Below are 12,927 nucleotides of genomic sequence, written 5' to 3'. Positions count from 1 at the left end.
AGTCCTCTTCAGCGACAAGATCTCCATCCTCAACCGATGGTCAGAACACTTCCAATCTCTTTTCAGTGCCAACCGCTCAGTCCAAGATTCCGCCCTCCTCCAGCTCCCTCATCAGCCCCTAAGGCTAGAGCTGGATGAGGTCCTCACCTGGGAAGAGACATATAAGGCAATTGAACAACTGAAAAGTGGCAAAGCAGCAGGTATGAATGGAATCCCCCCCAGAGGTCTGGAAGGCTGGCGGCAAAACTTTGCATGCCAAACTGCATGAGTTTTTCAAGCTTTGTTGGGACCAAGGAAAACTGCCTCAGGACCTTCGTGATGCCATCATCATCACCCTGTACAAAAACAAAGGTGAGAAATCAGACAGCTCAAACTACAGGGGAATCACGCTGTTCTCCATTGCAGGCAAAATCTTCGCTAAGATTCTCCTAAATAGAATAATACCTAGTGTCGCCAAAAATGTTCTCCCAGAATCACAGTGCGGCTTTCGTGCAAACAGAGGAACTACTGACATGGTCTTTGCCCTAAGACAGCTCTAAAAAAAAGTGCAGAGAACAAAACAAAGGACTCTACATCACCTTTGTTGACCTCACCAAAACCTTCGACAACGTGAGCAGGAAAGGGCTTTGGCAATTACTAGAGCGCATCAGATGCCCCCAAAGTTCCTCAACATGGTTATCCAACTGCACGAGAACCAACAAGGTCGGGTCAGATACAGCAATGAGCTCTCTGAACCCTTCTCCATTAATACGTGTGCTTAGAATTAGAAGGGGGTTAATTAAAAGCAACTTTTGTTTAAGTAATCAATTGTCTTGGTGAATATCTATTGCTGCTGGATTTATGGGTCCTCTGGGATCATAACAGAAAAAATGTGGGAAAAATCTGGGCATCTCAACTGTCACGTTACGTTTACGTATGCAAAATACCTCAAACTGTTCCATTATTTTTTCCTGTTTCATTTTGTCTCCTTCAGCAGCAAATGTGAAATTATTATACACCTCCAGGGCATCATCACCCATGACATGTAAGAAAACTGACACTTTAACTTTATAACATTTCTCTTCAGCTCCGACTGCCACTAAATACAATCCAAAATGCTGTTTAAAAAATCTGTTCCAATTTTCAGCCACATTACTTGTCAACTGAAGTTTCACTGGTGGATGTAATCCTTACATTTTTCACTGTGCTAGCTTCTCTTCACTGAGCAGTTGCTGACTTTAGATTTTACCTTTTAAACTATTTCCTTTTAATTACTTTTATCCCTCTTTTGATACCATGTTTCATCTTGTATTCCTATGTGTGAGTTCTTCAACAACACATGGTGAAGGAAAAGGTTCTTTACTTTCACATTGTTGTAAACAGCACCAAAAGACATGCCATGAGGCTGCAAACCTCCAATACAGATCTAACATACTGTCTCTTGCTCTGTGTAAGCCCCCTGCTGGCAGTCAAGTCTAATCAAACAGGAACTATAATCAAGGCTTTACTAGTGGCCATTCAAAAATGATCACTATCATTGCAACTCTCAGGTAAAAGATTGGCTTTGTTTTGATTGAATGCTGAAGCAGGCACAAGGGAGCAAATGACCTAGTTTTGTTTCCCTTATGTCCTAATATTTCAAGATTGCGTCATTGATTCATCATGATTTAAGATTCATTATTACAGATGCTAACTCTGTACAACAGCACATTGTGGCATCCTCACCAGGAATTCAGCTCACCACCACCTTCTTCTGGGACCTGGCAATTTAATGTTGGTTTAATCAGTGACACCCAGATCCTGAAAAAAAAACGAAAAAGACAGATTATTTTAGAATTTATATATCAGAAATCTCTGAGGAACAGAGTCTCCTGCAATCTGTACGTGTGGATTGTTATGCAAGTCTGTTTTCTTTCTCTGATTAATGGTGTGCTGTGGCATATTTTATATTGAAACACAACAGGCACACTTCCAAACAGTTTCCTCTAATACCTAAGGAATATTGACATGCCAGTCAATTATAAGCCTTGTACGTTTTCCAGGCTAAGGAGGAATTTCAGATGGAAAATACAAAAGTGCAGATTTCATATGTGGTCCCATATGATCTTTTCATTTTATCTTTCTTTTCAATATTCAGTCTGATTGGTTGGTCTGGAAGGTAGCTGGGTAGCTAATATGAGGTCATTAATAGGAGGGTGAAGTTAGATTGGAGTGTCTTTTTTGGGCGTGTGTGGATTTCAGCGCAAAACGAATTGATAGTGAGATTAGAGAAAGGCAGACTTTCAGAATTTGTGGGAATTGAATATGAAATAATGCTATTCTTTGTAACTTTGGTAATTGTTTTTCTGTCCCCAGTTCCATCACTTCATTTACATTTGGAAGACATTCTGGACTACCTCTGGCATAAACAACAAAATTTTTGTCATCTTCAAAGGACCTGGATGGGAGCCAGGCAAACCAAGACTTGGTTGTCCTGAAGATCTCCCCAAAGTATGTAAAAACAAATAGTTTCTATACAAATGAAGGGGAAAGGGGAGGTGGAATCTCCATGTGACAAGAGTTCATTAATTACTAGCTGCCTTTTTCAGCTTGTATATCACAAAAGCAAAAAATAATCCAGTATGCATTAATGCCCCGTATTAAAATATTGATGATCTGGTAGTTTGTTCAAACAAATTAAAGAAATAGGGAGAAAGCTAAAGATAATGATTCCCTTGACAGTGTAGAAAACTGCATGGGGTGACAAAGTAATGTGTGCAGAACTGTTTGATTATAAAGGCAGCAAATACTGAAAACATTCAGCAAATCAGGGAGCATTGGTGGAAGGAGAAACAGAGTTAATATTTCAGGTCAAAGACCATTTTTAAAATTTTTGTTTCAATCAGCCTGGAGTATCCATAAAAGCATGGAAATGCTGGAGGAACTCAGCAAGTCAACTCAGGATCCGAGATGGTATGAGTTTCTCCAGCATTTCTTTGCTTTTGCTGCAATCATAGCATCTGCAGAGTTTTGTGTTTGACATCTCTCTCTGGAGTACCTATGGGACCAGTGCACTTCTTGATTGTTCTCATTATTTATTTTACCATTTGATCTTTAATCACAGCTTTTAAAAGTGGAATTGCATAAATTAAACAAAGGATTTCTTGAGAACAGAAGAAACTAGGCAAAATTTAAATCTTGCAGAAGAAAAAAAATACACATTTGTGGGAGAAATTCATTTTTGGAAACAAATGTTAAATCTGTGTATGAGCATTGGCCTTCAATTTGCTGACATTCCCATTGTGATTGGAGAACCAAATTTCAGAAATCAAACTTGCAGTTTCTTACTGCTTAATATCCATTGTTTTCTATGGTAAAACCTGATGGCTTCAAATTTTAACCAGTCTTGTTTATGAAGCTTTCTATGAACCTCTGCCCTTCATTCAATCCAGGCATTCATATTAATAGTGCTTATCTGTAGGGTCACATTACTAAGTGCTGGGACAAATCATGTTGGTGGAATGGTACCACATTCAATGGAAAGTACAAGTACAAGTACATGTGGTCAGAGGTCTTGCAATTATGCATTGTGCTTATAAGATATATGAGAATGTGGCGGATGATGTTTATGCACATGTGCCATCATGTTGAAGTGCTAGGAATAACAAGACCACACCTGAAGTTGTCAGCCAGAAAAGAATAGAAGCATTTATTGACGTGCTCTCAGGCTTAATATAGACACATAACATATGTCCTGGCGTCATGACACCTGAAGAGCAAATGACCTCATGACGTAGCTATGTTGAGAGTAGGCCAGGGCTTCTCAGTGGACCTACAGGTTCTGCTGAATCACTATGCCTCATGGCTGTAATGGCTAATTGCCAGTAGATAGGAGACTGTTGTGTCTAGCCATCACAAGATGTTCCAAATGGCTCTGCCCACTCTCTCCAAGCATACTGCTACAAGCATGTTATTGTGCAAACTATTGTAAATTCTTGTGTGAATTCTGAACATTTTAGAATCTGAGTGAAGCTCTGCATCATTGGAAGTTAAATTGATGTTGCACCTGCTTATAGATGAAATCTAAAAGATCTCAAGGAAGAGCATAAAGTTCTCCCTTCAGTTTGCACTTTCATTTGGTCATTTGTGGAGTTTGGATTAACCAGTTTTCTTAGTTTATTTACCAAATTGCATCAGTAATTGAATTAATTAATTAGCCTGAGCCACACAATAGTTCACACAAGATGCCATATAAATGTTATATTGCTCTGTTATGTAGCATTCTGTTTTAGGTGAAAAATTGTTTGTCAAAATAACCAATATGACCAACTTTTGTACAAACAGTAAAAAATATCTGCATGCAAATTATGTAATTTCAAAAACTGGGTGTGGTTTTCTCCATCTGCGTTAAATATGCTAATTAGTAATGATAACTGTATAAACCGAAGGGATAAATTGTTCAAAATAGAACCATTTAAGTTTGTTCCCTTTTTATTCATAAATGGTCCAGTTAATATGAGCTATTTTGTGGTTTATTCTCTGTAAACCAATTTCTTTGGCTTGGCTTCGCGGACGAAGATTTATGGAGGGGGTAAAAAGTCCACGTCAGCTGCAGGCTCGTTTGTGGCTGACAAGTCCGATGCGGGACAGGCAGACACGATTGCAGCGGTTGCAGGGGAAAATTGGTGGGTTGGGGTTGGGAGTTGGGTTTTTCCTCCTTTGTCTTATGTCAGTGAGGTAGGCTCTGCGGTCTTCTTCAAAGGAGGTTGCTGCCCGCCAAACTGTGAGGCGCCAAGATGCGCGGTTTGAGGCGATATCAGCCCACTGGCGGTGGTCAATGTGGCAGGCACCAAGAGATTTCTTTAGGCAGTCCTTGTACCTTTTCTTTGGTGCACCTCTGTCACGGTGGCCAGTGGAGAGCTCGCCATATAACACGATCTTGGGAAGGCGATGGTCCTCCATTCTGGAGACGTGACCCATCCAGCGCAGCTGGATCTTCAGCAGCGTGGACTCGATGCTGTCGACCTCTGCCATCTCGAGTACTTCGACGTTAGGGATGTAAGCGCTCCAATGGATGTTGAGGATGGAGCGGACACAACGCTGGTGGAAGCGTTCTAGGAGCCGTAGGTGGTGCCGGTAGAGGACCCATGATTCGGAGCCGAACAGGAGTGTGGGTATGACAACGGCTCTGTATACGCTTATCTTTGTGAGGTTTTTCAGTTGGTTGTTTTTCCAGACTCTTTTGTGTAGTCTTCCAAAGGCGCTATTTGCCTTGGCGAGTCTGTTGTCTATCTCATTGTCGATCCTTGCATCTGATGAAATGGTGCAGCCGAGATAGGTAAACTGGTTGACCGTTTTGAGTTTTGTGTGCCCGATGGAGATGTGGGGGGGCTGGTAATCATGGTGGGGAGCTGGCTGATGGAGGACCTCAGTTTTCTTCAGGCTGACTTCCAGGCCAAACATTTTGGCAGTTTCCGCAAAGCAGGACGTCAAGCGCTGAAGAGCTGGCTCTGAATGGGCAACTAAAGCGGCATCATCTGCAAAGAGTAGTTCACGGACAAGTTTCTCTTGTGTCTTGGTGTGAGCTTGCAGGCGCCTCAGATTGAAGAGACTGCCATCCGTGCAGTACCGGATGTAAACAGCGTCTTCATTGTTGGGGTCTTTCATGGCTTGGTTCAGCATCATGCTGAAGAAGATTGAAAAGAGGGTTGGTGCGAGAACACAGCCTTGCTTCACGCCATTGTTAATGGAGAAGGGTTCAGAGAGCTCATTGCTGTATCTGACCCGACCTTGTTGGTTTTCGTGCAGTTGGATAATCACGTTGAGGAACTTTGGGGGACATCCGATGCGCTCTAGTATTTGCCAAAGCCCTTTCCTGCTCACGGTGTCGAAGGCTTTGGTGAGGTCAACAAAGGTGATGTAGAGTCCTTTGTTTTGTTCTCTGCATTTTACTTGGAGCTGTCTGAGGGCAAAGACCATGTCAGTAGTTCCTCTGTTTGCGCGAAAGCCGCACTGTGATTCTGGGAGAATATTCTCGGCGACACTAGGTATTATTCTATTTAGTAGAATCCTAGCGAAGATTTTGCCTGCAATGGAGAGCAACGTGATTCCCCTGTAGTTTGAGCAGTCTGATTTCTCGCCTTTGTTTTTGTACAGGGTGATGATGGTGGCATCACGAAGATCCTGAGGCAGTTTACCTTGGTCCCAACAAAGCTTGAAAAATTCATGCAGTTTGGCATGCAGAGTTTTGCCGCCAGCCTTCCAGACTTCTGGGGGGATTCCATCCATACCTGCTGCTTTGCCACTTTTCAGTTGTTCGATTGCCTTATATGTCTCATCCAGGGTGGGAACCTCATCCAGCTCTAGCCTTAGGGGCTGTTGAGGGAGCTGGAGCAGGGCAGAATCTTGGACTGAGCGGTTGGCACTGAAAAAAGATTGGAAGTGTTCTGACCATCGGTTGAGGATGGAGATCTTGTCGCTGAGGAGGACTTTGCCGTCTGAGCTGCGCAGCGGGCTTTGGACTTGGGGTGAGGGGCCGTACACAGCCTTTAGAGCCTCGTAGAAACCCCTGAAGTCGCCAATGTCCGCGCTGAGCTGGGTTCGTTTGGCGAGGCTAGTCCACCACTCATTTTGGATCTCCCGGAGTTTGCGCTGAAGATGGCTGCATGCGCGACGGAAGGCTTGTTTCTTCTCTGGACAGGACGGCTTTGTAAGGTGAGCCTGGTGGGCAGCTCGCTTCTTTGCCAGCAGCTCCTGGATTTCCTGGCTGTTTTCGTCAAACCAGTCCTTGTTTTTCCTGGAGGAGAAGCCCAGTACCTCTTCAGTGGATTGCAGTATGGTAGTCTTCAACTGATCCCAGAGGGTTTCAGGGGACGGGTCCGTGAGGCGGGTTGCATCGTCGAGCTTTGCTTTGTGGTTTGCCTGGAAGTTTCCTCTCGCTTCGTCTGACTGGAGGTTTCCAACATTGAACCTCTTTCTGGGGGCTTTATTGTTCCTGGGCTTTGGTTTGAAGTGAAGGTTGAGCTTGCAGCGAACCAGCCGGTGGTCAGTGTGGCATTCCGCGCTAGGCATGACCCTGGTGTGGAGCACATCTCGCTTGTCACTTTCTCGCACCAGGATGTAGTCCAGGAGGTGCCAGTGTTTGGATCGGGGATGCATCCAGGTGGTCTTAAGGCTGTCCCTCTGCTGAAAAAGGGTGTTTGTAATGACAAGCCGCTGTTCTGCCCCAGTCCAGGCACAGGGTGAGCTGCGGCGGCCTCGGCCCCGGTCCGGGCAGTATGGACCGAACTAGGAGGGGAGGCAGGCCCCTCCAGCCCGGGTAAGAAACCTGCATAGGAGAAGGCCACTCCGATATAAAACCTACGACCCAAGGACCTCGCTGCCACGTCCCAGCTTGCTTGGCCACGGCACACGAACCATGGGTGTAAAGGGTGGGGCCAGTACTGCGCGCACTGCACTCCACCTAAAAGCTCCTTTGCGCAGGCCCGAGGACAGGTCCACGTCCTCCCCCTCCACGTCCTCCCCCTCCACGTCCTCCCCCTCCACGTCCTCCCCCTCCACGTCCTCCCCCTCCACGTCCTCCCCCTCCACGTCCTCCCCCTCCACGTCCTCCCCTCCACGTCCTCCCCCTCCACGTCCTCCCCCTCCACGTCCTCCCCCTCCACGTCCTCCCCCTCCACGTCCTCCCCCTCCACGTCCTCCCCCTCCACGTCCTCCCCCTCCACGTCCTCCCCCTCCACGTCCTTCCCCTCCACGCCTTCCCCCTCAAAAGATGCTCACAAACTCAAGCTAGCATGCTGGAACATCAGAACCATGCTAGACAAGGCTGACAGCCACCGACCTGAACGTCGGTCTGCCCTCATTGCACATGAACTCCTCAGACTTGACATTGACATAGCTGCTCTCAGTGAAGTCCGCCTGGCAAATGTAGGCAGCCTCCAAGAACGCGGCGCGGGCTACACACTCTACTGGTCTGGCAAGCCTTCGGATGAACGACGCCTATCTGGTGTAAGCTTCATGGTCAAGAGCTTCATTGCCTCTAAACTCGAAAACCTTCCGACAGGCCTCTCGGACCGAATCATGTCCATGCGACTCCCCCTTCAGAACAAGCGTCTCATCACCCTCATCAGTGTCTATGCTCCAACCCTCCAGGCGGAACCAGCAGAAAAGGACAAGTTCTACACCGACCTGCGCAACCTCATCCAACGCACCCCTACAGCCGACAAGGTTGTCATCCTGGGCGACGTCAACGCTCGTGTCGGCAAAGACTCAGAAACCTGGCCAGGAATCCTGGGCAAGCATGGCGTCGGCAAGTGCAACGACAATGGGCGCCTCCTGTAAACCAATATACTCTCTATAAATAACATCAATGTGCTCATTCCTAATTGTAATTTTAGTTTTGCTGTTATTATTTGAGAAGCTTCCATTAAAAAAATACATTTCCACTTGATCAGACCAATTGAAATAATTTTCAGTTGTACCTCATAGCATACAAAACAGCTCAGAGCAAAGTTACTCCACAAACCATGGGAGAGCAATTCTGGAGGAGCCCACCAGGTCAAGCAGCATTGGAGATGGTTGACATTATGGGTCAAATCCCAGCATCAGGAATAAGAGTGTTACAGGGGAGAAAGCCAGAATAAATAGATGAGGAGGAGGAGTGAGGCAGGAGCTGGTGAATCTATGAAAGAAAGGATTGACAGAGCCAGGTTGGAGAGTGTAAGATGGAGATAGTGACAGCGACTAGGAGGTGAAAAGTAGAGAAAACAAAGGGCTGCAGATTAAGGAATCTCATAAGAAAGGGAAGTGGAGGAGATAAGGGAGGGATAGTGGGCAGATGGCACCAATTGGGAAAGGGGACCGAGGAATCCAGTAGGTTAAGTGTATGGGTGATGGGCAAATGGAACCAGATGGCAGAGGGAAAGGAGACTGGCTAACAAGGGGCTGTGTGTGTGCGAGTAGATCAGAAGGAGTGAGAAGGGGAGAGGAGTTTCAAGTTACCTGCAAATGGAGAATTCAATGTTTGTTCCATTAGATTGTAGTCTACCCAGGTGGAGTATGAGGTGGTGTTCCTCTAGTTTACATAATGGCATCCATTGGCTGTAGAGGCAGGAAATATTGATGAGACAGTATATGTGCAAATTTCATATGAAACAATTAGTGAAGAATATCACTATCACAACCTTAATTGTTTTTAAATATTAGTGCATGGATTCTTTACTTTTTTGAGCGAGGGCTCGAAGCCATGATCTACAAATTTAAAAATGAGAATGCCATCTCTGATCCAAGGCTGGCACTGAGTGAACTTTTCTCTTTGCCTCATGACTACCATTTAGAGAGACTAGACATCAGAATACAATTGGTCATCAGAATCAGAAAAACATGAAGAACAAAAAACAGAATACCACTCACATTACCTGATGGCTCAAGATGTATGACTGATCTTTGGTAGCATAACTAGTTCTGTTTATAGGTTTTTAATTATTCTTTATTGTGTTTAATGCAGATGGAATAAATTTAAATGAATAACATATTACCGTGTGATGTTGCTAGATTGAACATCCTAAAGGAAGGGGATGTGGTTATTGGAAGTTGGTGATCAACCTGACCACTAGAGGGCATTGGAGGTGGAATGTCCCACCTCGAGTTAGATGCACAATTTGGATGTGTCCCCGATGTTGCGAGTTGATAATAAAATAATACAAAAGAACCTGTTTCTTGATCACAATAGAAGAAACGTCACACCGTCTATTACCATATATATTAATTCCCTCACCACCAGTGCAGAGTAGCAACATATATACTAAATACACTATATCTACTTGCCTTGGTTGGTCTGACAACACCTCTCAAACTCACAACTTTTGCTGTTCAGGCGGATGAGGACGCACATGATAACACCACATCTGCGGGTTCCCCTATAAGCTAAACACTGTCCTAACCTTGAAACAGATTTCATCACTGCAGGAACCCCTTGCGCAACTGCAAAATGGAAGCAGCTTGCCATCCTTTTTTCAAGGGCTGTTAGGGATTGGCAATCATGTTGGTTTCGCCAAGTATGCAAGGTCCTCAAAACTGAATATGCTAAAGAACCAGACCCTCTTTTTCGAATAAGTGTATTAAATTATCCCACCCATCAGATGAAAAACAGAATGCATTCCTCACACATTATGAAATGTTCAACACCAAAACAAAAGCTTTTTAATTTCTTAAAAGTTTGACTGCTTCCAAATGATATTAGGTGACAGAAGATCAAATATGATAATCCACCCCTCCACCCCTCCCCCTACTGTCTCAAGTCCTTTATTAACCAAATGAATTGATTCAAACATTCAGAATAATCACTTATCACTTATGCTGGAAGGTAGTCTACAAATTATGCTGGAAGGTAGCCAAGCTCAGCAGAATGTGCCTAAATCTTTCAGACATTAGGAATGTTCCAAAGTGGAAATGCTATTAATAAGTGCCAGGGATAATTATTTGGCCTGTTTCCTGTTAGTTTGGACCTCCCTTCATCTTTCCTGCATGCACAGTGTTAGGTACCTTTTGTAGACCTAATAGAAGTCTGTACTCATACATATTGATCTTTGTTAAAGTGAACTATATCTGCAGGGACATCTCAAATTGAAGAAGTATAACTAAAATTCAATCAAGTGCCTAACGATGAGACATGATGAATTTAAGCAAAATGTTGTTTGGTGTTCCATTTTAAGCAGAAGGTGCATATTTTAATTGAGAAATAATTAAAATGGTTCATTTTTTTTCAGATCAGCGGAAAGGAGATTCCATACAATCATCAAATCCCATTCTGGCTTCAGGTTTATGCTATGCTGCATTTTATCTTTGTTCTGGGGATTTACTTGCAAATATTTGCCAATAAATTAGTAAGTCTGTGTACTTTAAACTAATTTTTGTTCAATTTAAGCTAATTAAAGGTCTAATGCACAACTGCTGATAGCTAGCACCAGTTGTTCTAAAAACAGCCTTGGAGCTGAGTTTTAAAGGTAGCAGGTCTGATTTTCCTGACCTTTGTTCTTGGGCAGCAGCCATTCTTTTTGAACACCTACGCCAGGAGAAATTAGATCCTGGGTGAAAATCTGCTCTGCAGCTTCAGATTATTTTCTAAAGCTTTTTGAAATGGTTGGATGTGTGCTGCCAATTGGCACTGTTAGTCAGTGACAAAGGAATGAAAATATTACAACTCGAAAAAGCTGCTCTAGAGATCCTCCCGAGCGACTGATGTGAGCCCTGACAACAAGCAGGGTACTGACCCAAAGTGATTAGATTTTAATTTTTCCAGCAGTTTGATGATTTTTCCAATGCAGTTCCATTTCAAATTCGAACTCTATTTTCATAGTTCAGGGTCTCGAGCTTAGCAAACTCAGAGCAGCCTGTGGGGAAGGGAGTATGTTGGCACTTCATATATGACAAGCAAACAGGGCTTGTCTTGAAGAAGATCGAGGCAACCACAGAAAACCTTCACTGCCTAATTCCCCAGCAATGGCCCAGTTAGGGATGAATCCTCGAGCTAACATAAATTGAGGCTTGTGTTATTCATTGAGTTTATAAGTACAGTTAAATTGCATGAGTGGCCTCACTCCTGTGCTGCAAATAAGTGGACAGCATTGTACCTAGCCAGCCTCCTTTGTAAATTTGTGTATCATATTATGCATACACAAAACAAAATGATAAGCTTTCAAATAAAATTATATTCAACACTGCATAAAAGGATTGAGTTAACCATTGGAATTTCTGCAACCATTGTGTTTGAAATCTATGTTGAGTCTTGATCAAATAATTATGCTGACGAACCAAAGTCGTACTGAAGGAGTATTAGATTATCTGTGATGTCCCTCACAGAACATACAACCATTGCATTGCATGTTTGTTTAGGATGGACTGTATATGAAAATATGATATTCTTCCCATTTATTTTGTGAGACTTGATCATTCCATTTCTCCCAAACTTTTTGAATGACTTCTTTGATGTGAAGTGCTTTGATTTGTACTGAAATTATCATGCAATGTAATTTGATTCCTTTCCCTTTACCACCATCATAGGATATTTTCTTTCATATTCAGCATCATGAACCACAAAAGATCATGGAAAATTGAAAATTAAAATATCAAATTATTTTCCATTTAGGATTATAGAATAATAAATCAATTTACATTTTCATGCCTTAGTGGCCTAATTATCTGCTCTGTGATTGTTCTTTGTTACGCAGGTTTCGAGCTATATCTGTTTTAATCTCTAAAGTTTATAACCTCCTTTGTGTGCTAATTTTATTTTTATGATCTTATCTATTTTTATACTTAATTGAATAGGCTGTATCAGAAACAACAATCCTCTTCGGAATTGGCTATATCATTTTGACACTGACTTCTATTGGATTAATGATGGAGAATAGGCAAGTGTTATTTTACATTTAGTCCTTCAGTTTTTGACTTTATTGATGTATTATTATCTGATAACAATATATTTGCCTTTAAGTGATAAAAGCAACTGGAATGTGGATGCAATATTGCCCCAAATTGATTGACATCTTTTCAGCTTTGCACATGTCCCCATTTGGATGTACAGTGGGCATCCAGATCTAATCAGGAAGAGAAGAGAGTATCATTAAATTACCAATGTAGATTCTGTATTCAGATAAAAGCTATGTGGCTTGACTGACAACCTTTTAATTGCAGAGCTAAATTGCTGTCAGGAAACCAAAGCTAAATATCCAAGGAAGAGAAGGAACCATGGAAAGATGCCACACAGGCAGGATGTTTGGTGTTTGAACCATAGAGTCTGGCTTGTACCGACTTAATCTTCAGTCTGTTGTGAAATTTCCCCATATTAACACACTGCTAACATAAATTCCACTCCTAAAGGAAATTGCATCAGATCTTCATTGATAATACTAAAGCTTAGAAATGGGTTACTATTCATTATTGTGTCTAATTTAGAATCTCTCTAATTAG

General features: G+C 42.9%; 1 protein-coding gene across 5 annotated transcripts in view; it reads left to right on the top strand.

The window, feature by feature from the left end:
• agmo (alkylglycerol monooxygenase) overlaps positions 1–12,927 on the top strand; it is a 414,609-nt gene that overhangs the window by 305,264 nt on the left and 96,418 nt on the right. For all 5 annotated transcript variants that reach the window (XM_069913757.1, XM_069913754.1, XM_069913755.1 and 2 more), the window contains 3 exons: positions 2,335–2,469; positions 10,725–10,841; positions 12,286–12,368. In XM_069913757.1, the coding sequence (XP_069769858.1) occupies positions 2,335–2,469; positions 10,725–10,841; positions 12,286–12,368 (335 nt within the window). The remainder of the gene's footprint in view (positions 1–2,334; positions 2,470–10,724; positions 10,842–12,285; positions 12,369–12,927) is intronic.

The sequence above is a fragment of the Narcine bancroftii genome, chromosome 1 (assembly GCF_036971445.1).
Source record: "Narcine bancroftii isolate sNarBan1 chromosome 1, sNarBan1.hap1, whole genome shotgun sequence".
NCBI lineage: Eukaryota > Metazoa > Chordata > Chondrichthyes > Torpediniformes > Narcinidae > Narcine > Narcine bancroftii.
This window is presented reverse-complemented; position numbering and strand designations above follow the sequence as displayed.